Source organism: Indicator indicator, chromosome 18, assembly GCF_027791375.1.
Source record: "Indicator indicator isolate 239-I01 chromosome 18, UM_Iind_1.1, whole genome shotgun sequence".
Lineage (NCBI taxonomy): Eukaryota > Metazoa > Chordata > Aves > Piciformes > Indicatoridae > Indicator > Indicator indicator.
This window is the reverse complement of record NC_072027.1, coordinates 8,766,187-8,790,715: the sequence shown is the minus strand read 5'-3', so window position 1 is coordinate 8,790,715 and position 24,529 is coordinate 8,766,187. Positions and strand designations below refer to the sequence as shown.

Sequence of the window (24,529 nt, the reverse complement as noted above, 5' to 3'; positions counted from 1 at the left end):
TTTCTATTTGTGGCTGATGCTTTTTCTCATGCAATCAGGCAGGCAGATGTCTAAGGACCAAGACCCCAATGTTCATTGCCACAGTAAGACACAAAGCTGTGCCTGGTCACATAGTAGGGGACAGCCCACCAGGAGCACATGCTCACAAGTACCACATCACACAATGCAGGGGCCAGGAGGTGTCCAAGAGGAGGAACATCTCTCTCTCATTTACAGATACATGCAGCCTACAAGGCTCTTTACAGCAGCTCTAAAAGGTCCAGGGAGGAATTGTGGCCCTGCAGAGCAGCTGACAATGTAGAGGTAGCAGTGCACCATTCATACTTTCTCTCCACTTGCCCTGCTGATTAAGTTAAACTTAGAGCCACTGATCTCAGCCTGTATATAGCATGGTTTGCTCCTCCTCTTTCCCGAGGTGATGGGCATGAGGTCTAATCACAAGTTTTGACTCGTTCTGAATCTCATGATCTGAGATGTCAGCTCCATTTCACGCTACATCTGTTGGCATCAGCTATAGTCTGGCTCACCCTAGTGGTCTGAAGCTTAACGAGATGTATGTAATGCTCTGTAATTGCTCTGGGTGATTTAAGTATTAATGAAAAGTCATCCAGTCACTTCTGAGCAGTTAAATTAAAAGCAAACTGGATTTTGCTAACTATGGTGTGTTTCCAGGTGATAAATGCTTTTGAACAAATCTCATAAACCCTTCCCTCGCTGCTGCTGCACTGAATGTAATGGGGGATGGGGTTTTATGGTTCTTTTTAATAGCTCCTCAAATAATTTCATCAGCCTGAAGTCTTCTCCTGGATGGAAATTTAATAAAAAGCTGAATTGTTGTGAAAGGTGAGAGCATGATCTAATCTTTCCCGACTCTAATTCCCAGATCTTGTAAATGTATTCCTAACAGCCTGAGAGTTAATAATTAATAAATTAAATAAATTACTTAGAAATTTCAAGCTCACACCGTGCTCTCCTCACCTGCCTGGAAAATGGTAATTTAACACTCTAGAGTTGAAGCCAGATGCCTCAGTGCCTCTGTGGTCCAGTGTAACCAACTGCACTACCCAGATAAAGACAGGGAGTGTCCCACACATTCTTGCCATTGTGGCTGTGCCTGTGCCTTGGGCACCAGCGAGGTCTCTTGTGTTTGTAAAGCTGCACTGATGTGAATGTGCTGGGTACAAACCTGGGCAAAAAAAAATCACCCAAATAAAGACACAGAAAATGCCTGATCCTTCTTTCAGGTCATGACAAGGCAGAACAGCCCAAGGACAGGAACTATCATCTGGACCACGACTGAATCAATGATCAGATAAGAGTACCAAAGTCCCCAGTGCCAGTGATCTGTGTGCTGATGCTCCAGTTTCTTTACAAAGTCACAGTTGCAAGTTCAAAACCTGCCAGAACTCCCTGAATGCACCTACACCCTTCTCTGGGTCACAGATGTCCTCACACTCCAGTTTGGCTGTATAACCAACATTTTAAAGAGTTTCACAATCCATCTTATAATTCAGTAGCCTTACAATAGTGTTCTCCAGCTCAGATGAGCAAGCACACCATCAGGAAACAACCCCTGTTTGGTAGCATGACTTTTAGGGCTAACTGCTGCAAAACCACAGTGGTTTGGGTTTTTTTTTGCAGACCTACATGAAAGGCACCATTTCTTGAAATAAGCAGAAGAGGGTAAAGCAGCTCAGAGGTTGATTACAATCAGCCAGATCATGTCTGTGCTGTGGAGACCCAGACTTCCCATCTCCCTGCCTGGGCACTTGCTCGTCTGTGCCTGGGCTCCCTTTCAGAGAGAGGCTGCTCTGCTCCATCTCGTGGTCTTCCCTTACACAAAGCATCACCTGGGGCATGAGCTAGAAGGGAGATGTACATGCAGGCTAGAACAAGGGAAGAGCATGTGTGGAAGTGTGTGGATGTCCTTAAGTCAGCAGAGCTAATGGAATTCATCCTGGAGCACTTGAGAACCAGACAAGGAAATTTCTAAAGCACCAGTAAACATGTCTGAGAAGGAATGGTGGCAAGTCCTAAGGGACACAAGAAACAAACAGTGTCTTAGCTTTAGAAAAGAGAAAAAGAGGCTCCAGGAGTTATCCACCAGCCTGCCTATTTCTTGGAAAGATACTGGAACAAATTATGAAATAATCAATATAAACACCTAGAAGATAATAAAATGACAAGAAAAAGCCAGCATGGATTTCTCAAGAACAAATCACATCAAATCAATCTAATTTCCTCTTCTGACAGAATAACAGGCCTGGTGGAAAAGGAAGAAGCAGATGTGATATATCCTGACTGTAAAAAGACTGTGTACTCAGTATTACATGACAGTCTCATGAGCAAATGAAGGAGATGGGAGTGAAATAGGAACATAAACAAAATCATCGTAACTCAGGTGCATAAGCAGGAGAAAAAACACTTCCCAAGCAGCCCATTTCAAGTGGGAACAGCAGAGCCTGGTTTGTTCATCCTGTCCATTAATAACTGATTTGTATGATAGCAAAGATAATGCAGCTTTATAAGCTGGGAGGTATTGTAAACAATACAGAGGACAGGATCTGAATTCAAATTGATCTAGATAATGGGATGAAATCCATCAGCTGAGACTCAACGAGAACAAATATAAAAATATTCTGCTTAGTATTCAAAAAATTGAATGTGCAAATATAAAATGAGAAATAAATAACAAACACCACCGAAAGGGTGATGATACCAATTACTTCATCAGTTCTGTCTGTGTGCAGTATTTCTTTTCTGTTAGAATGGTTAACCTAGACTTTATTGCTGTGTACTGATACTCTTGACATTGACAGAGCTGGTGAAAGTTTAAGTATTTTCTATTTGGGGGGGAAAAGTATTTTTTGAAGGTTTACTCATTATAAATTAACTTCTGGGAGGTGAGCTTAACTGTAGAAAAAAAAAGCTAATATTGCACATTAGAAGTGATCCTCCTCTCATTTAAGGCAGAGTCTTTCAGCAGCAGTGTGTGCAGTGTGCCATCAAGTGTCCATGAGCCTTCTGAGAGTTGGGCTGTCCACCTCACCATGTCCCCATGGGCACTCTGAGCCCTGGGATGTCCACCCGTGAAGGATGGAGCTTGCTGTACTCATCCAATAGAGCCCCTGTACCTAGCACTGACAGTGGTCAAGCCAAAAGAAAGAGGAAACCTCAGAAATGGTCACTTCTCAGCTACCATTCCCAGAAAGGTGTTTCCTGATAGATCCAGCAGCAAGGGTCCTGAAGCAGAAGTTTAAGAGCTCCTTCATGTTTCCATACCCAGTAAGTCCAATGCTCTCATTCACTAGCATAAATATTTAAACCATTTTTCCATCTCTTCAGGTTTTTCCTATCACAATTATCTTTGGTCAGCAGATTGCAGGGGTGACATGAGGTGACACGAATCCAGGCCACAGTGTTGACCATGACAAGGGAGGAGGTTTCCTGTTAGAAATGCTGGAGATGGCTCCTTAACACCACTTCTGCTGGACTGGCTTCCTTTGAGGTTTCCAGCCCTGCCAGATTTATTCTAATCCCTGCATCCCTTCAGTTTAAATTGCTGGAAGACCGCAGAGTGTTGAAGTGGAAATTAAACAACACTTATCTGAATGAATGGATTTCTAAAGTTGGCTCCTGGTTCCTCGTGTGCACTGGAGGCCACGTCTCCACCAGGACAGGCCAAGGAAGGTCTCTTACACCATGCTGCATCTCACACAGACATGTTTTTTTCCATGATTCATACAAAGGCTATCTAATAAGGCAGGAGGAGAAACTGCTCTTTGTTTGCTGGAAATACAACAATAGAATCCTATTCTAAATCCCAAAGCAGTATACAGCATGGGGGACAAATAACAGTTGGAATGAGACAAAATCTCTTCTTGTTTTGTTTTTTCTTTCTTTTTTTTTTTTTAATATCATCATCAAAAGTTCAAACCAGATTTTCAGCCAAGTTTGTCATCCCTGATGCAATTCCACACACTCAATAGAGTTACAGTATACAAGAAATAAGCTCCTCCTCAGAGACAATAGTGATAAGAGGAGACAAGATTTAGACATGCATCCAGGCAAAGTCATACAACAATTCAGTGTGAATATATTTGGCCATGCTGAGGATCTTGTTCAGATTTTTTCTTACTCTCACCATGTAAAGCTCAGTCTCAGAACAGAGAACAGAAATATTTCACCTCTGGATACTGCATGTCACTATTAGAAACCAGGAGCTGGCAAGAACCTGGCAGGAGACAAGTTGCATCATTCCTCTTCTTCATAGCAGCTGGCCAGCAATAGCTTCCATTGTCACTATTGTTATTTCTGGTTTTCTCTATCTAGAAATGAAGGGGGCTGGGGCATATGCTCATTCACTCCTCACTGTTGTCCCATCCCTCTCCTCTGCTGCCACAGGGATAATACAGGAGCTCCCATTTCCCATGGTTCTTTGGACGTCCTGCAAACATGAGCAACTGCAGTGCCAGTGTTCCTGCCCTGCTCTGCCTGTGCAGTGAGCCCCTGTCCTTTCCCTGTCTCCATTTCCCTTCTGGGTAAGCACCTGCCCAGACACACACACCCCTGTGACATGCTCCCAGCACTGAGTGGAGAAAGCAAAGGAATAGTTCAGCCAGATGTTTCCTGCCGCTGAGGAGAGCAGAGGAGGAGCAAATATCTCACCAGAGCAGTACTGTAGCCCGAAAGAACACTTCCTGAGCATGTGCATCTTCTAGCTCCACAGCCCATGACAATGCTCGAGATACAAATTTCAAATATTTGGAATATTAACATCTATCAGTTTCTCACATTCCTTAAAGTCACATATTTCTTGCATGACTGATCCTGCCATATGGTAACATTAGCCTGTACCATCCATAACCATCTGGCTCCGTTTTAATTTTATCAAAAGCATTCTGACAGGAGGTAGCATCTTTCCTTTTCTACCCATCCTTCTCCTCCCGCCAAAACTTGTCCAATTTCTCCTCAAATGAACCCAGTTTTTGGCTCTGCATGAGAGGGTTGTCTCTATGTTCTCTCTAGGAAACAGCCCTTTAAATGCTTTGCATTTGGAAAACAGAGCTAAAACCCAGGAACAAGGGAACTTTCAAACTCCTTTCCTGAAGGAATTTTTGGTGTTCATTAGCTCAGAGCCAAGACAGAAGCAATGTCATGCATTGTGCCCACTTTCTACTCAATTACATGCTCCACTGAAAAATTCTTCTTTGATCAGCCCTGGCTTATCCTGTTACCATTGCTAGTGTGTGCCTTCATTCTTGCACAGCCAAAAACAGATTTAAAAAGTAAATCCAAATCTCTTGCCCTGTTTCTTCTCACTTATTCATGACCTCAGGTGGTGTTATCATGTCCCCTGCTACATTCCTTTTCTAAAGCAAACCACAGCCTACATACCCATCTCTTCAGTGTCCTTTCAGGTAGAGATATGGGATCCTGGGTGAGCTAATACAATATTGATAAGAGCAGCAAATGAAGCAATGGCAATAACAGAACCCATTGTGTGGCCTGTCCTTTTGTGCTGGCATAGGGACCCAGCAGCCTGTAAGACAGCTCCTGCAGTTTGCAGGTAGGCTCAGGGCCCTCATCCACGTTTGCTCTCTTTGTCCCACTGCTGCTAATCCTCTTCATTATTTAGCACAGCGATACATAACTCTCCTGCACCCACCCAGGCAGAGAATCAATTCAAATGCAGCTGAAAGAGGAGAAGTTGTCCACAAACAGCAGGTCGTAATGAGATAAGGTTCTCACAGCTTCTACCGCAGCCGATTAGCAAAAGCTGGCACTTGGTATGCACCAGCAGCAGCCTTCAGCTTTGAAAACTGAATTCCAGCACTGCAGCAATAACAGCAGGACGTGAATGACTGCTGGCCTGCAGCTTAGCAAGAAAGCACCGCTCTTCAAATGTCATCAGAATGGTAATAATAAAAAAATCACTTAAAATGTGCAATTTATTCTGTCTGTCGGTGTGCAATCAGGAAGGTCACCACAGGAGGGAAGCAGTGTTTCACTTTTGTTTCCTCAGCAAGCAAGGCAATTTAAGCTTTTTTTTTTTTTAAATTCCATTCTAAATGTATATTTTGACCATTAGAAAAACCTCCCTGATGTGACAAAACAATAAATATCTCTTGTTCAGAGAATCTAAGTTGACAGGAGCTGGTTAAAGCTGGTGGGTTGAAAACGTCTGCTTTCAGAACAGCCTGCAGAATTCAGAATTTATTAAAAATGAGAAGCATGTTTAAAGGCAGAAGCAGCAATAAAGCTGTCATGAAACAGAATGGAAGTGGACAGCTCACTTGCCAGCTGCATTTATGTGTGCCTGTCACAACAGTACCTGCTGGCTAACAGTTAATACTTTAAGATATATGGTCCCTCTACTCGATTCAAAAATTGATTTGTTAAATTGCTGATTTCCAGCACAGACAAGAAATGGAACTTGTAGTGGAATTACTTCTATAGCCTGAAGTTAGAACAACTCTTTTCCTGCAGAAATTACATATTTGACAAAACATGAGCTCACAAAGTTTGGGTTTTAAAGACACGAATGAAGAGACAAATATCTGATTAAACTCAGGGCTGATTCATTTATCCATTTTTGAGGTTTTCAGGCTAAAAAGCAAAATACTCCCTGTGAAATAATACTGGTGCCAAAACGATCAATGAAGAATGAGCCTTTCCTCAGCAGACAGGCTGGGAACAGAGCGTAGTGCCACTGGTGTATTCTGGGCAAAGCAAAACTGCCAGCAAGGAGTACCTGCAGGGAATTTTATGGGTTTCTACAGCAGAATCTACCCCTCCTGGAGATTTCTACAATTATCTCTGATGCTGCACATTAAATAGCAAATTTTAGACTTTCCAGTGAACCCTTTCTACAGCAATTGAGAATAGAAATCACAAAGCCTTGCAGAAATGTTTAAAAGAAAGCTGAAATATCACCATTCCTTCTATTATTAAGAGAAGACTTAAAGAGCCTGCAAAAGCAGTCCATAGAGTAGGAGCTGGGCTTGAAGAGATCAAGAGAGAAATTGAACGTGGTCTTCACAGTGATATACTCTTCATTTGATGAAAGTTTCCTCAGAAGCTCAGACTTCTCATCCCAGCATTTCCAGCTGCAGAGATGTGTGCTGAGACATTGGCAGAAGGGTGGGTGTGCTCCTGGGGATATGCTGGAGGCACAGGCAGGACTCGGCAGACATTCACTCTCTCCATTCATAGTCAGCCAGTTCTGAATGCCCTGATGTCTGATGGGGTTCCTCAACCACAGAGACCTCTGTGCAGTAGATTTTTTTTCTCCTGGTCATTCCAGGAAAGCAAACTCTGCCCAGTTTGACATTGCTTTGACACAGCTTTGTGGTCTCTATCTAGGTGGTGGAGATTGATACCAGTTTCTTTGGTATGGCTTTTTAAGGGATGGATTGTATTAGCTTGGAGTCAAGCCTAAAAATCACTGGTGGGAGCTGTGGAAGAGGAGCTGGCATTCCTCAAAACCACATCTAAATGTGAGTGCTGTGCATCATACGGGGGCAGGGAAATCTCCAACATCTCGCTACAGCCTCATTAGTTTTCAGGAAGAGAGCCATGTGGAAGCAAGTCTGAAAATGGCAACTTGCTACATTTCATCAGACTCCTTGAGGGGGAAGAAGGGCTCAGCATCACACAGTGGTTGGACTTCATGGTTCTTCCCTGCTTCTTGTGGGACCTTCGGTGAATAAATGCATCTCTCATCTCCCTTTCCCATCTATCAAAGGAGAATGAAAGAGATCTGAGTAGACTTTCACTGACAGTGATAAGACTTTGATACTACAGCTCTGGGTAGCAAGGATAAAAATCAAAATGTTGATGCCTCAGACAATTTGTCAGCATCTCATACTTGTTCCCACGCAAAAATGAATCATCAGAGAACGGGAATTCATCATACTGTATCATCATGTGATGGCAAAACCCACCACCATTGACTGCAAGGAAACAGTGAGATCCCAGTCAGAGAGAGAAACTGGTGAATTGTACAAAATATTTTAATGCATAGGAATATATAGGAAATAACCCAGGTGATGCAAATGTAGCTCTAGTTAGGGGTTTTCCATATGCTGCATTCCTTGGGCCACCAAACTCATTGCTCTGGCCTCCTTGGTACAATACACAGTCCAGTAGCACCTTGTGCCAAAAGAAAATTCTCTAGCTGTTAGCACTGTAGGGTTTAGGATCCACAGAGAATCATTTCCAGCCATACAGGATAGTCATACCTGTATGGAATACTCAGTTCATTACACCACTTAATTTGTGAAATGACACTTCTCATCTTCAAAGTGTTTTACATCCCACACATTTCAGGCAGTTAACAAGTAATAAAGAATAAGAATTAATTAATCCTCACCATGCCCCCAAGAGATATATAGACAAACATTAATCTGCTGATAGAAATAGAGCAACAGAGTCTATGTCCTAGGCCCCAAAGTGGGTATCCAGGGCAGAGCCAGGATTAAAATGCAGAAAATCTGATTGAAAAACCCAGTCCTTGCCTCTCCTGATACTTATTTTTGAGAAGGAACACAATTTTCAAAACAGATAATCCGTTTAGAAAAAGTCTTGGTTTGTCTTTTGTACTCTGTAAGTGCATTGCAAGTACATCCTCATACAGGGGTCAGGAAGCAAATATTGACTTTGGCCCATCCTGGGTGTTTATATACACACAAATACACATACACGGATTATATAGAGTGTGTGTGAGAGAAGAACAAAGTTTCTAGCTAAAGAAGTTCATACCAAAAACGCAGAGTAACAATGGTGGACATGTTATCGCAGAGCTCCACAAGCAGACTGCTGTCTCAGTGGGGACATACTTTCCCATGCCAGCTCCCAGCCCTGTGGCCACCCCAGTATGGAGCAGTCACACTGTGTTTAAGCCCCTGCCCCCTCGCTGCTGGGCATTCTGGGGATGTCACTGGGCAAGGATGACATCCAGAGGTGGAATTGCGTGTCCCAAGTGCCTTACCACAACCTATGCTTTCTTGGCAGAACTACCACGCTATTGCTGATGAAACATCCACACCAACACCTACTCTCACAAAAAATTTGCAAATATCCTTAACTTTCTTCTGTGTTACTATAATTTTGAACAGATTACATTCGATCCAAAATAAAAACACCAGGAGCAACTTGATCTAGCAGAGGATGTCCCTGAAGGGGGTTGGGCTAGATGACCTTTGGAGGTCCCTTTTAGGATATCTGGTAGTGATAGGACTAGGGGGAATGGAATAAAGCTGGAAGTGGGGAGATTCAGGCTGCAAGTGAGGAAGAAGTTCTTCACCATGAGAGTGGTGAGAGCCTGGAATGGATTGTCCAGGGAGGTGGTTGGGGCCCCATCCCTGGAGGTGTTTAAGGCCAGGCTGGATGAGGCTCTGGCCAGCCTGATCTACTGTGAGGTGTCCCTGCTCATGGCAGGGGGGTTGGAACTGTTGGAACTAGATGATCCTTGTGTTCCCTTCCAACCCTGACTGATTCTATGATAATTCTATGATAATTATGCCTGCATACATTCAGGCAAACCTCTGTGTGGCTCTCAGATACAACCTGAAAAGAGAACTAGTAACAGCTGACCTCCATGTGTTTTCTCTATCTGGCTTCACCTTCTGCACAGTCAACGAATTTTGCCTGTCTTGTAATTAGTGTGTGGACTGTAATAATTTTTCCTTAGCGTTCCTTACCAGTCTTGACCTTTGTGTTTGGCCCCATAAAGCAGACTGACTCTGTCTTTTTGCTCACACATGATAAAGTGCTTGGCATTTTGCACTTAGCTTATCTCATACAGTCGAGATTTTAATTATCGACACAAGTGTTTTTCCAAATGCTGGTTGGTCCTTCACTATGAAGAGTAGTTAGGCAAATTAATGGTAGAAAAATGGATTTGTCCATCTGTTCCTTTCACTGTGGTGACTATGAGCTCTACAAACAGCTAGGCTATGTTAATTCTGAAAAATACATTTGCCATGTCATCTTTAAGGAGGTAAAATACGTTCAGCTTGAGTTTTGTTTTCTGAGATTTTGTGTATCAGAACATGAAGCTGCCATGTATAGCAGAGCATGTGGGGAATCCAGAGCACAGTCTGCTACTAGGTTTTATTTTTTGCACTCTGTTTCCATTTTGCTACGTTCTGACTTAAGAGCTGATTATTTCAAAAAGCTACAGTGCATCTGATAGTGTATGAACCGTAACTCCCCAAACCCTATTGAAATAACGTCACCCCTCCAGGCATTAATCACCCAACAGTCCAGCTTTTCTTCTCGGGACTGAAGTCGGGCGCTGAGTGGTCAGGAGGTGCTGAATTTGCTCAGTGTTACTCAAAGGATCAGCCTGTCCACACCGAGCTGCTTCGACGACGAGCGGGATACAGCCTTATCTCGGAGCGTGCAAGAACTTCATGTTCGTGTGTAGGCATCAATAACGCTGGAAAGCACGGGAAAGCACCAGACTGCACGGCCAGAAAACATTAAATACATCTGGCCACCCGAGTTCGGCGACCCAGTCGGCCCAGCCAGGCTGGCCCTTCTCACCCGGCCCCGCACCCTCCGCGCCTGGGAGCCGCCTGGGGCCGCCGCAGCGCCATCCCCAACCGGGGGAGGGAGTCGGCCCCGCATTCCCTAGACAAAGCCCGCGGCCATCGACCTCCTCTCCCGTTCACGCTGCGCCGGAGGCTGCTCACGGCGCCGCAGGGTTGTCTGCCAACTTCCACTGGGGCTTCGTCCTGGCCCGTGGGGCCGCCGCTCGCCGTCACAGCCGCCGCCACCCGGGGAGCGAGAGGCGGCCTCGGGCTCGCCAGTGCCGAGCCGTGGCCAGGCCCATCCCGGTTTGCAAGCCGCCCCGGCTCAAGGCCTCGCGCGGCGCCCAGCCCACCCGGCCCGAAGCCGGGTCCGAGGCGAGCCCGGGGCCGGGGCGGGCCGGGGGCGGAGCCGGGCGGCAGGAGGAGGCCGCGCCTCGGGGGCGGTGTTGCAGACTGAAGAGGCGGCTCCAGTGCCATCGCGCCTGCCCGGCTGGCGGCGCAGCTCGGCTACAGGGGGAGGGGGGTGGGGGGGCGGCTCGGCGGCGGGTCTGCGGGCCGGGCGGGCCCCATGGGCGGGTGTGTGGGCTCCCACCACGACTCCTCGGGCAGCCTGAACGAGAACTCGGACGGAACTGGAGGTGAGTGTCGGGTCCTGGGGCTGGGTTGGAAGGGGGCGAACGGGCGGGCGGGCGGGTGAGCCGCCCCCGGCGCTTCTAGGGGACCCTCCGGCGGGCGCTGCGGGCCGGGGCCTGCGGCAGGGCCGGGCCCGGGGCCGGCGCCGGGCGAAGGGAACCGCGTTGCCCTCATCGGCCTCGGGGCGCCGCACCGGGCTTCGCCCCCCTGCGCCCGGCCCCGGCGCGGCCGCCCGGGCCGCAACTTTCCCGGGGTGGCGGGGGTGTGGGGGGGGGGTTGCATGCGGGACACCTATAGCCCATGTACAGCGCCTGGGGGCTCGTCGGGGTGCCCCGCTACAGGCAGAGCCCCCCGCGCCCCGCAGTCGCGGCCCCATGCGTGGCGGGGGGCTCCGCGGCACGGCCCCTTCGCCAGCCGGGGCCGGCGGCTGATAAAATAAAGACAAACTGGGGAAAGGGCATGCCTGGGGCTCCCAAACTTTGTTTTCCTTGCTCTCAGCTCCTTGTGGTGTGTGGAAAATAATTCTTCAGATAACTTAGGTCCTGGCACTGCTGCGGGTTTAGGTTTTGTTTTTCGTTTTATTCTCTCCAAGAAAGATGGATGCTTTCCTCCAACCTAAATCACCCATGCTAAATAATCAATTTCCAGCGACTTAAGATGCTGGAGCGGCGTGTTCTGACTCGTGCACACCTACTTGGTGAGCACAGCTTATGTGGAAACACCGCTGCAGTGTAAGCGGCCTTTATTTACCCTTTGGATTTTTCTACCTAAACATCTGAATGATTGCTTTTTCAGTGTTCTTAGGTTTGTGGACCCCTGGTGTTCTCCAGCTGAGCTGTATATGCTTTATAGTCCTTTAATTCAGTTTACCAACAGGACGCTTGACTTAAAAGTAGTTCTCACACATGCAGGGTACACAGATTTTAGGTTGAAAATTGCTGACCTAGGGCTGCATTTCCCTAGTGCTTTATGGAATATTATTTATCAATCTGGTTTTATTTTGGATGCCTTAGCTGCTGAGTGTTCTTTTGTAAGAGTGACTTTGCTGTCATTTCCATAGTGTAAAAAAATGCAGCACTTACAGTTATATCTGAAGCAGTCACCTGCTGATTAATGCCAGATATGTGGTTCATACAAATACCAGAAAGTCCAGCTGCTGAGAACTGTGTAGGATTTAATCACATCATTGTCATTAAAAGGAATTTTAAGCTTTATCTAGGATAAGTTTTCCTTGTTCTTCTCCATTATTACAAAGGAGGGGTTAGCTGAAACAGAGCTGTGCTAAACAGACTTAACCAATCAGTAAAAAAATACAAGAATGTCAGTACAAAAAGGAACAGAGCATACTAGAATTCAAAGAAAAAAATGTCAGGAATCATCACATACCCAAAAAAATCTTGACAAAAAATAGCATTAAAAGCTCTGCTGACATTTGTTCTGAGACCTGCTTCAGTAAGTAGGTGTTACAAGGTGAGGTCATGTCACAGAAATAGCCTCAGTTTAATTTCCTTGCTCTTACCTTACCTGTGATGTCAAATGAGGGAGATAGGCAGAGAAAAAATTATCAGAGCCTGTCTGATATTGTAAAATAGTCTCATTACATGTCCAGCAGCAGCGTGTGAGATGAGTAGTGTCCATCCAAGTTGTCTACAGAGTGCTGTTCTGGATGGAGTTGCTGGGAGCGTGTTTCCTGCTTGATGCATACATGGCGTGAGACAGTGCTGCTTTGGGGTTAGAAACCTATTGTGCTTGGTGCATTAGAACAGAAGAGCAGCTGGGTGTTTCAAGATGTAAGAGATGTGAAACGCATGTCAGCTGGCTTGTGTTGATTCATGCTCTAAGGGTAATGTTCCTTAAGGTTGTTTCACTGAAGAGAGGAGTGATGAAATTCCAGTTGAATTACGGGCTTCTTAGCACTGTCTTAAACAATCAGCTGCAGTGTGCAATAGCCAGTTTTGTAGTGTTACGTATCTGTTCATGCTTCTCAACAAGAAAAAAGGGAGTGTAGGTTAAGCTGAAAGAGCCTCAGAATATCTTTTATAAATCTAACTCCCAAGATGTCAAAGTCCAGCCTGCACGAATTCTTAGCTTCACAAATTCTGCAAACATACTCATGCCACATATGAAATCTGACTTGATCTCTCGAGGGAGCTTATGTCTTGAGGCATCAGCAAGCAAACCAGCTGAAGCACAAGCAAGCACGATTCGGAGACTAGACCTGTGCAGAAAGAAGACTTAGTCCTGTCTCCTGTATCACGCTCATTTCCTCCAGCTCCTGGGCTGTGACCTAGTCTGGTGTATTCACTTTCAGAGGGCTGTCAATGAACAGGGCCAGATGCTTTTATAAATCTCAAGGAGGTTGTTTTGTAACAAACATCTCACTTTCAACCAGAGTGGTGTTGATGATGGACTTACTTTAAGGAGGCTTTGTCTCTTCCTTAGAACGGAGAAGTTTCTTGGAGAATTACAAGTGGTCATGAGATTGATTAGACAGTAATAGCAACCCTTGATGCTGCATAAAAGTAGGAACTGGATCTCAAGTCCAATACATGCTGGCTTCGATCTATAGCAGTACTGTGTGCAGCTGGCAAAGTCTTGCTCGATTGAATCACCAGAGCTGAGATGAAGATTTGTCACATCCCTGTATTCTACTCAGTCCTTTTGTCAATCTCCGGTGCTTCCTGTTACTTCTCCACTGCTCAGCAAAGCAGATATCATGCCCTGACCACATTGCACTTCTTTTGTCTTTTCTATTGTTTCTTCTCCAGGTTGAGATGCTTGTTTGTATGTGGAGAGCTGCTTAATCTACTTGGGTGTGTAAGTTTGAATTAAAAATATCGGCTCTCCTATCTGTGCGTACCAGCTTGTGTGATGTTTCTCTTCACACTGACTGAAGCAGGAATAGTTTGTTCCTCAACAAGAATTAAACCAATGCTGCTCTGCCCATCCTACTGGAAATGAAATGGTCTTTGTAGATTGGTACCAGCTGTTTCATTATCACTGCTCTTTTTAGCAAGTTTTCATTTCAACAGGACGTTGTTTGTTGTATTTGGAAAAAAGTTCCTGCCTCAATGCCTGGTCCAGCAGAGCTGTATCGTGGTGGGTGGATGATCTGGATGGCGAGATGGATTTCTTGGTGACTCTTTAAAGGAGATGCAAAGAAGAATAAATGGTGATCATTAAGTGATTTATAGACACAGAGGTTCTTTTCTCCCCATCTTTTTAGCTCAGTTGTCTCCTGTCAGGTATTCCAAGGTTTCAGGAGTTGAGCACAGCATCCCTTCTTGCTGTGCCTTGTCAAACGTGGCTGAGTTTCTGCAGGATATTGTGATGGGGGAAGAAATGGCTGTTCTCTGGCACATAAAGGTTATGTGACTTCTTTAGCTCTGTGTTCAAATACCATTGGATTTGGACTTAACTGCTGGAAAACTCTGCCCTTGTGCCTATACATAAGGTTTAATAGTTTATCAGGTATGTTTGGTTTAGCACAAATAGGAGAGCTTGCATTGCCAACTTGCCATCCCCACAGCAACTCCTTTCTGGAGGAGTCTTAGGTTGTGGTTTTTTTCCTGGTTTTGAAGGAGAGCAGTGGGAAGGAAAAGGAGAAACAGCAACCCATTCGTTTTATTCTGGCAAACTGCTACCCATATTAGAAGTTGTATATTACTTTGTCTTACTTGGTAAAGTTCAGTAAGAGTTATTTGTGTGGAATAATGCAAGGGCAGGAAATCCAGTGTCTAGAAGTACAGGCATGACAAGTCATTAAAGATTAAGCTTTTGGCTGCAGCTGTCTGGTTGCTGCTGCACTCTCCTTGACATGATGTTCGCCTGCCTGCTGGAGTTCTTATCGCCTTCTTTGTTACAGAAGGCGGTGATTCTGTTTGAAATTTGTCTTCTTTACTGCTGCCCCTATCACCCAGTAGTGATAATAGGGACAAGTGAAAATAGGGCTGCACGTTTGACTGACACAAAAGAATGGGAGGTTATTAAAAATAGGAATTTCTCCTGCAGTATTTGAGGCAATGCTAGAGCTTCATTAACTTCTAGAAAGCTAAATATTGTGTTCAGCCTCTGCTTTTGAGAACTGGACAACAGTTTCTTAAATATTTTCTTTAGAGGGCTGCATATCACATGTCTAATTCGAAGTTACAATAACTGCTTTCATGGTGCTTCTATGGAAGACTGACCAAGGGAATTTGCATATTAAGTAGATTTTCCTCACAATTGGACTAATACAGTAGGGCTATGCACAGCTTACACAGAGGGGTTAAACAAGCGTCCCATGACTGAGTAGTTAGTAGCATTTGGTGCCTATCCCTTGTATTGGAGCATAGAAAGAATCTCCCGGCTTCCAGATTGCGTTTTGCAGCATGTTTAGGCTGTTGGTTGCAAGCTGTGATGGTGCATGCCTGCACAGAGCACCTTGCTGGGGTTGTGTTGACATCTAAAGGAGGTAGCTCTAGACTTCAGGTAGTTCCTGTTGTTTCATAATGCAGCCCTGAAATATGGTGCTGGATGTGTTTTTTGCAGAAGTAATATTAAGTCAGAGCTGGTGTTAGCTGTTAGGTCTTTAGGTCTTTCTGTGGCTTTTTTTTTTCTTCTTTTTTTTTTTAATAGAAGAAATAATATAAAAAGCTTAGCATGTCTCTTACAGCTGGTTGTGAATCTCTCATGATATCCACAAGAGAGAGTGTGATTTTTATCAGGGCTTCGAATAAAAGTAGACTTTAATGATTTGCTTTCGTGATATTTCCTCTTGTGCTGAGAACAGCAGATAATTCAGTCTCGAGTATTTTTCTACTGGAATTTCACTTTGGTGTGACACTTTCCATTTGTAAACTAATGGACTTTGTTTTGTTTTTCAGGTGATAACAAATAACTCTTAGAAAATAGTGTTATTTCACTGTTAATAAGGACTGATGAATGCAGCTGTTCAGTTCCCTTTCTGGTTATGTTTTTCCATGTGATTGTTCATTTGGTTTCTAGATGAAGTGATTTGTTTTAATTTCTCTGTTTGGGATTTCAGTGTTGAAAGCATCAATGCCTTCCTTTGCCGAATATTAAATCTAATAAATTGAACACAAATTGTGCTTTGGAGATTCTTGATAAATAGAAAATATTAGTTGCCCGTTTGAATAAACTCTAAAAAGCAGTGATCCACTCTTATTGCAGCAGGTAATGTGATAGCTATTATTTTCCATGTGAATGTTGAATAATATAATTAATGAGTCACCAATTATAATACAGTCGAAGGCAGAAATAAAGATTTTTCCTTATAGTTAAGTCTTGCCAACTCCTGCAAGTCGGCTTGAAGGTACAAAGAAGGATTGAGTTGGCCACAGCTGGTCAGGCTACTGGGGAAAGAAAAAAAAAAAAAGATTAAAATAAATATCTGCAAAACTTCTGTCCAGAAGTTGAGAAATTAATACAACTCCTCCTTTACTGGTTTATAAGAACAAAAAGATTGTGGTATTTTTAGGACTTGATGTGAAAAACGCTTCCCCCCTGTTTTGTAGATGTGCATAAGTCAGGTGAGACTTTTTTAGGCATTTGTTTCCAATTTGCTGCTTCTGCTTCACTGCCTTAAAATTCAGACTCCCTTGGTGCAAATACTTCAGGTTTTGGGTTTTTTTGGGTTTTTTTCTCTTGGTCCTTTTTTTTTCCTTCCAAATTGCTTATACCTCCTGCAGGGAAGTATGCTGTACTGGCCCGTAGGTGCTTCATGATCCTCCCAATCCTTTCTCATCAGATTAAAAATTGCTTTTGCAATATGGCTGGTGCAGTATGTCCATCTTCTCCTGCAGAGAAGCCAGATTCCAGTGTGTCTGCAGCTGTGCACCATGGCTTTCCCAAGTACTGTTCCTAAGAAAATGCAGGAAGGGCTTCATTTGCCTTTCCATGGAGTGTTTCCTGAGAAGTGCAGCTGGATGTGCAGCCAAACATTCCCTTCGCAGAGTTGGTGGCATCCCTCTCTAGGGAAAGGAGGAATATTTCTATGTGGAGTTCTGCCACACTGCAGCCAGGATGAAGCAGGCAAGTCTGCATGTGGCATCTCTTCAGTGCAGAGCACCTGGGCAGCAGCTTAAAGGCAGAAGCCAGTGGTTCACCTTCATCTCTCCTACATGCAGGTGCTTCAAGTGAAGTTTGTAGAGGTTTGTGAGTTTCATTTTTCTTCCATCAGGAAGCTCTCTAGGACTCTTCCTTCTTTTGCAAAAGTCACGTTATGAAATTGAGCCTTTCTGAATCTTCCTAATTCTGGTTTTAAAAGTTGCTCCATTTAGACGTCTGTAGTCATAATAATTGTGGCAAAAATAAAGCAAGCAGGTGGATGAGGTGGTGCTCAGGGACGTCTTGCCAGTTTGGGATGCTGAGTTTCAACATGTGGAAAGGTGCTGACCTTGGATGGTGATGCAGTGTTGCATGTGTATGATAGGGCTTTCAGAGGCAATTGCCTGCTTTGTTTACTGACAGCTTCCAGGCTTTGTTTGCACACAGTGATGCTAATCCTTGGGAATTTGTATTGCAACTTGGCAGGCCTGATGAATCCACGTGTTGGGACTGAGCGTATGGGGCACATCGGACCCATTTGCTGGGGAAGCACCTGTGCCACGGCTGCTGGTCCTGCTGGTGGGAGCCTGGTGCCTGGTTTTGCTCGACCTGGGAGTGTGGTGAGAGCAACAAGGCTCAGTTACCTGAAATCAGAAATTAAAGGCTATGAAGTGATCCTTTCTGTGAAGCAGGTGGAGTACAAGGAAGAATAAAAAAGCTGAAGTCATCAACCTGCTTTCTGGCTGTTAAATGAAACCCTACTTGCACTCTGAGGTTTTCAGGTACTGCTTAATCAGCTGCCTGTATGCTGTCTGGCGGAAAATCTAAGATTTGGAGTGTGCTACTTGGGAAGCAAAAGAAGTGTAAGCTGGGTTTGTTGGTTTGATTTTCGAGAAAAATAAATCCTTTCCTTCATGTATTGATGTTCCAGTGTGAGAAGTGCAGAATCTCATTCAGTGTTTTATACTGAGTTATTGATATCAGAGGAAGAGTGACACAGCCAAAAGCAGCACAAGTGCTCATTGCACTGCTGGTATAGTTGATGGAAAACACCTATAGCATATTGTATGTAGCTTGATATTTTACTGTCTTTACCTGTGTGCAGTAAAATATGCAGGATGTTTAATATGGTCTATTTCAGGTTCACCTGGAACCTGAATTTTGCATTTGCTGCCTTCTGCTGACCCTGGGCTGATCTCACAGCTATAAGCCATGTAGTAGCTTTCTCTCCTGGCACACTTGCATTAGGTGTGTGCAAATGAGAGGGAGACAAAAGATGGGACAGCACAAAATGCATAAAGGGGTTTTATTCCATTTCCCATTAAAAAGAATGTCTTAAATGCTGAATGGAGCTGGAGTTTCTTAGACTACCTTAAATATTTAATGACATGAGTAGCCTGGTATCCCAAGACTGATCTAGGAGATGCAGAGGCACTGCAGGTTCTGCAGGTAATAAATGCATGAGCAATTAATGCATGCTATCAATTTGCAGGATCTGTTCTACATCCAGATGACCTATTGGGCCCTAATGTAAAGCATTTGAAAATGGTGCTTCATAAAGTAGCAATACTGGTGGGGATGGGAATTCTTGCTGCTGCGCTTGCATATTATCACTTTAACAGCTCCTCCCTTTATCCTTTTCTCAATGTCCTTTTCCATTCCCATCTCACCCCCTCCTTAGTGAACAGGATTTAAAAGGGAAAAGCTCAAAGCCCAGCTTGAAAGGCATTAGTGGGAGGAGATGGGCACAGTTCTGAAGAAATTATTCTTCACTTCTATAGAAACTCAGATGTGCTGAAGGATTTTTTTTCTCCATATACATACGTATATATATATAAAGGCATCCTTGTGGTGAAGATTAGGTACAAGGGAAGGAGTTGGGGGAGTTTCTGCTCTATCTTTTTTTTTTTTTCCACATTCTCAAACATGAAAGAAAAGGCACTTTACAAATGGAAGTGAAGAGTGCTTCAGTAGTTTTCAGAGAGAACAGGTGCTGCCTGGGGGGAAAAGATTAGAGGCTAGAATGTGAAAATGCTGTAGATTGCATGTTGTCTTTGCACACATTTAATAGGGAAAATTTACCTTCAAAGATAGATTCAGTCTACTGTCATGGACACTTTACAGTATTTTTCATAAAATGAAAGTATAAACATTTTATAGTTTATAATGATTTATAATAAATGTAACACCTGTAAATAATTCTCTTAGTTCAGATAGCAAACTATGTAGGAAGACATTTTCACCTTCTCCCAGTATGAGAATGCTCCTAGGGCCTGAGATGGCAGTGGGAGCAGAGTACAGTAGTTTGTGGTTGGATGCTTGTTACCTTTGTACCTTTAAAATTCAGTTATGGAGCTCAATTTCTGCTCTCACGCTGTGATCAAGGGCACTCTGGATTCATGAGAAGGATCTCTCGTGGCATTTACTTTGTCACTTTGCTGTTCTGCCACAGAGCTATCATCTCCTGTGATTTCTTGTCTGTATGGGTAAATACAGTCTTTTTATAAAAGAGTACCTTCAAAATAGCAGATAGTGTCTGCAGCTGGCAAATGCCGTTTTTTCCTGCCAATTTTTTTCTTGGAGACATGCTGCTGCTCAAGCACCTGAGCCTATGTGGAGCATCAGCAGCCACAGGGTAATGGCTGGCTGGTGAAAAGGTAAATGGCTCAGGTGAAAATTGCTGATTCTCCCATTTCATATCTCCTGCACGGGATAGGGAAATACTGCATTTATCACAACTGCTGAACTTCTTGATGCCTTCAGAGTGGTTGTAGATGCACTTGCTGCAGCTCTGGTGCAAGGAAAGCTGTGTGCATCAAAATGTCTTTAATGCGGAATGCTTAGCTTGCAGTTGGGCTCACACCCAACAATCACTTCTGAACCTCTCTTGTGTGAGTCACTGCGTTGCATGTATGTACCTCATGGGGGTCAGGAAGGATCCCTACATACATATGGGGCCATGGTGGAAGTGGGGAGGGGACACTCAATGTCTCTGAACATGGAAATGTGTTTAAATAGGGTTTTTTTGGGTGCAGGTGAAATTCTTACTCTACTAATGATAGGTGTTGTTTGCTCTAAGCTTGTTAACACAGACTGAAGGGAGGGTGAGAAGACACAGGCATTAAGCAGTTTGGAAATGTTAATGGGAAGCAGAGAGTAGCATATGTGTGAAATAGTTTGGAAACCATAAACGTTCTCTGAAGGTTGGGCTAACAATTTCACTAACTCTTGCTGGATGTGTTCACAAGGAGGCTATATTTGATGGCAGCGGTAGTTAAACATACGTTCAGATGAAGCTTAGCACTCTAGTCCTTCACACCTCTAAGTAGCAGCTTCCTTCACTGTGCCTGAATTTGTTCTGGTTGCCTGTTGGGGATGTGATGTGGATGCCCTGCTTGCACCCCTTCCTCTGCCTGAGCATCACACACACCCAGTGCATATAATGAGCAAACCTGCTGAACGAGTGGCACATCACAGGTCCCAGCTAAGGGTTAGCACTTCGGGAGATGAAGGAGGGGAAAGCTGTCAAATTATCTATTTAAACTCTGTGTTTTTAAAGAGTTGGAACTCAGTGGTGAATTTCATATTGATGACTTGGCTCAGCAAAACACTTAACAGACTGATATTTTTTTTTTTTCAGTTGGGTTGTTGTTGTTGAGATATTTTTGGTGTTTGTTGTTTTGGGGTTGTTTGGGGTTTTTTTTGCTATGTGCCTACAAAAGTACATTAAAAGAACGGGTTACTATAAATACAAACAATTACTGAACAAGAATATGTTCTGTGAAGTACTTATCAATATCTGATATGATCCTAAGATAGGTTTAAATGTTCCATTTGGGATGAGTTCTTACTCATTTGTGGTTAAATCCTCTTACTCATTTGTGTGTAGGTTTTTCACATCTGTAGATCTCCATTGTATCTTTCTCCAAATCTAACACTAATTCCGGTGCCAAAACAGCTTGATTTGCAACAGAAAACCACATGAGTATTGAAATCATGTTGCTGGGTGGAAGTCACATGCTTTAAATCAGTCACGTAGTGTATAGCCTCGCACTGATGTTACTTACTGCAATGTCCCATTGCTGCCTTAATGCAACCAAAATGAGCGCATTCGTCATACGTATCCAAGACGCTCCAACTGCTGTGCTGGTATTACAGCACAAAAATAGCTTCACAAATACTCCAGGCTGGGGTTTTGGCTCTAACTGATACTCCTTTGGAAGGGAGCAAGAGGGAATACACAATTTTAGTCTCTCCTCTGGGGGAATGAAGAAGCAGCAGTGTTGTCAGAGCGAGTGAGCATGGATATTACAAGCAATACTCTATTGAGAGTCTTTTAGGTGTAAATAATCTTCTAGTTCTTGAACTCTGGCTCAAGATAGAGACTTTCTAATCCAGTGCCTTTTCTCACAAAGTGAGAAAAAACAATTCAGCATAGAGAAAGATTTCTGTAAACCTCTAAAAACAGTTTAGTTGTATTTGGAGTATCTTTTTTTTTCTTCTAAGTAAACCCTTAAAACACATACCAAGATCTTCTCAACTGTGACTGACCTGCCTTGGAGAGATTGTGATGTGAATAATACCATGTGTCCAGATAGAGGTTTCCAAAAGCTTTTCTACCTTTTGTTTCTTAGAGAGAAACACTACCAAAATATGCTGCTTTATAGAGCTAAAGGAAAACGCAGTGTTTGGTGGCCAGATGTATCTCTCATGGACTCTGTCCTGCTGGCCTCTTCTTAAAATAATGTTTCTTTGAGGCAGACAGGCTTCCAGCTGGAAATGTGCCATTCCTGAGTATTAGTTGTAGTTTGGGCCCCTGCTGAGGTAGCTCATGAATGCTGGATAAATTGAACCAAAGGAACAATAGTGGTCCCAAAGAGTTTACAATCTGATAACTGGCCCTTACAGGTTTGGTGAAAGCAACTTCTGCATGTTCTGAACTGTTTGTATCAATGTGGTTTTTTGGTTGAGTAAGCTTGAGCAGGAGGGATTTCTTGACTCCTAGCCATATCATCTTGCTGCTGTTTTTGCCTTTCCTGTTTAGCAGTAGTTAATGCTCCAAGGTACCCATGGTTTATCTCACTTCTGCATTGTTTGGCTTTGCAGTCCTTCACCCACCAAAGCACAGCAAGGTGTTAGTAGATGTGAAGCTTGAGACTGGTGCATGCTTTGTCTCCCTGGGGGGTTTTCACACCTTTTCTAGCAGAATGACTTCTCTGTTGTGCACCTCATTCCTCTAAGTACTGTTCTTCTAGTAACTAGGTTTTAGTTGGGGAGGAAGAGAAGTCATGACTGGTAATTACCAGTCTGGATTTTTGGGAAGCTTGAAAAACCAATTATTCCACTGGTTTTTGGACAGTCACTGCCCAACAGTGGGGAAAACAAAATTACTCCATTTGAAAAAAAGGGAATTTGGGTTCTTTATTTATCTTTACCATAATTGGTGTTGCTTAGTGCTGCTGCTGGAGATTTCTAAGTGTTTTGTGGCATAAGTCAACTGCTTACCAAACCAACTGGGAGCAGAAATTCAGGGGTGCATTGGTTGGTAGACCCCAAATGAAACACCCTCTGTACCCATCCCATGGATGGGGTTTAGCTAACAGCTTCACCTTGGAGTAATGGCTATGCATGCAGAGTGGGTGAACACACCCCATTCCCAGCCTTTGTCAGTCCCAGGATATGATCAGTCATGGTGAGGTCCCAAGGAGCAACTTTTCCTCAGTAATTGATAAGTAAACATATTTAAAGCAATGCTTACCACAGCTTCTTTGAAATACTGCATTGGAAAATAAACAAGTATTTTTTTGCATTCTATATAATTGTTCACTGTTAGAATTAACTTTTTTTTTTCCTGGCTTTATCCATCCCAAAGAAGACATGTGATTTATCTTTTTTTATTCCAATTATGTTCTTTCTGATGATTATATGTCAGGAAAATGGTATGCCACAGGACTGTGGAAGAAACAACATTAGCATTTTATCTTTTTGTGTTGGGAAGCTTATTACCAAGAGTTAATAATTTCCACACTAGTTAAGAAAATATTATAGGTACTTGGGGGCGAGGGGAGAAGCATTTCAGTTCCTGAGAGTGTCCTACTTTAACATCTCTTGGCAGGCTCCATCCAGGGTTGATGAGAACACTGCTATCTGATCATCAAGCCTGTTAAAAAACCTGTTTTATTAAGGAGTGACAATTTAACTTAAAACAAGGTTGTGCAAAGTCCAAGACGGCAGTGCCAGTAAAGGCTTCTGTATTTCCTAGTTCAGTGCTGTGTCAAACAGAATATTCTGTCTTAGAAATTCTGCTAACTGATCTAATCTTGTCTTAAAACTCTTTGCAGGTTTGCCTACTCAAGTATGCTGTTGCTATCTGATTGCCTGCCAAATTTCCAAGCTGAATTCATCTCCCATTGATAAAGTGCATTTCTAGCTGCTCAGTGCAATCACCCTTCCTTCTTTCACATGTCTCATTTCATTATTATAAATTAACAGGAGACTTTTTTTTTCCAGCTGAAGGAACTCTTGCCATGCAGTACAGATTTGGGTATTTGCACCATTTATTTTCTTGTTCTTATTTTGAAACTTTCTGACTTTCAGTTATTTATGCCAAAAGTAATCCTATTCCTCACAAACCAGATATTTTTCTGTCAAGGTATTTCAATGCAGATTATCATGGAATATAATAATATGTGGAAGAGAAGACTCCAGGGGGACCTTATTGCTGCCTTCCAATACCTGAAGGGATCCTACAGGAAGGCTGAAGGAGGACTCTTCATTAGGGTGTCTAGTAATAGGACAAGAGGGAATAGTTTGAAGCTGAGGGAGAGTAGGTTTAGACTGGATTTTAGGAAGAAGCTCTTTTCAGATGAGGGAGCTGGGGTGAGTGCTACTTGAATGTGACCATTTTCTGGTGAGTTTTTGTCATGCTCATCCATAAATTCAAAGCTAGGCTTATTTTCCCTTCAAGCAAGAGAAGACAGGGTGAAAAGAGGGTCTGTCTTACACTGAAAGTTCTGTGTGAACTCAGAACAAAAGATGATTCCCACAGAAATGTTGACTGTCACATCCAGAAACAACATACACTTACTTTAATCTGCTATTACAGCACTCATGTCTTAAATTATGTGAAAAAGTAGGAAAAAGGCATCTGTCCTGATAAATAATGCTACTTTTGCTAATGAGTAGATGATGACACTGGAGAAATGAGCCCCTTCCTTCCAGTGCTGAGTGCTTTTTGAGAAAAGTCATGCACAGGCAGTGGCTAAGACCTGCTTCAGCTGTCCCTGGGTACCTAACAGCTGATACCATTG

At 43.6% G+C, this 24,529-nt stretch overlaps 1 protein-coding gene across 1 annotated transcript in view; it reads left to right on the top strand.

The window, feature by feature from the left end:
* Positions 1-11,106: 11,106 nt before the first annotated feature.
* UBTD2 (ubiquitin domain containing 2) overlaps positions 11,107-24,529 on the top strand; it is a 52,571-nt gene continuing 39,148 nt past the window's right edge. The window contains exon 1 of the mRNA XM_054389260.1: positions 11,107-11,176. Within this exon, the coding sequence (XP_054245235.1) occupies positions 11,107-11,176 (70 nt within the window). The remainder of the gene's footprint in view (positions 11,177-24,529) is intronic.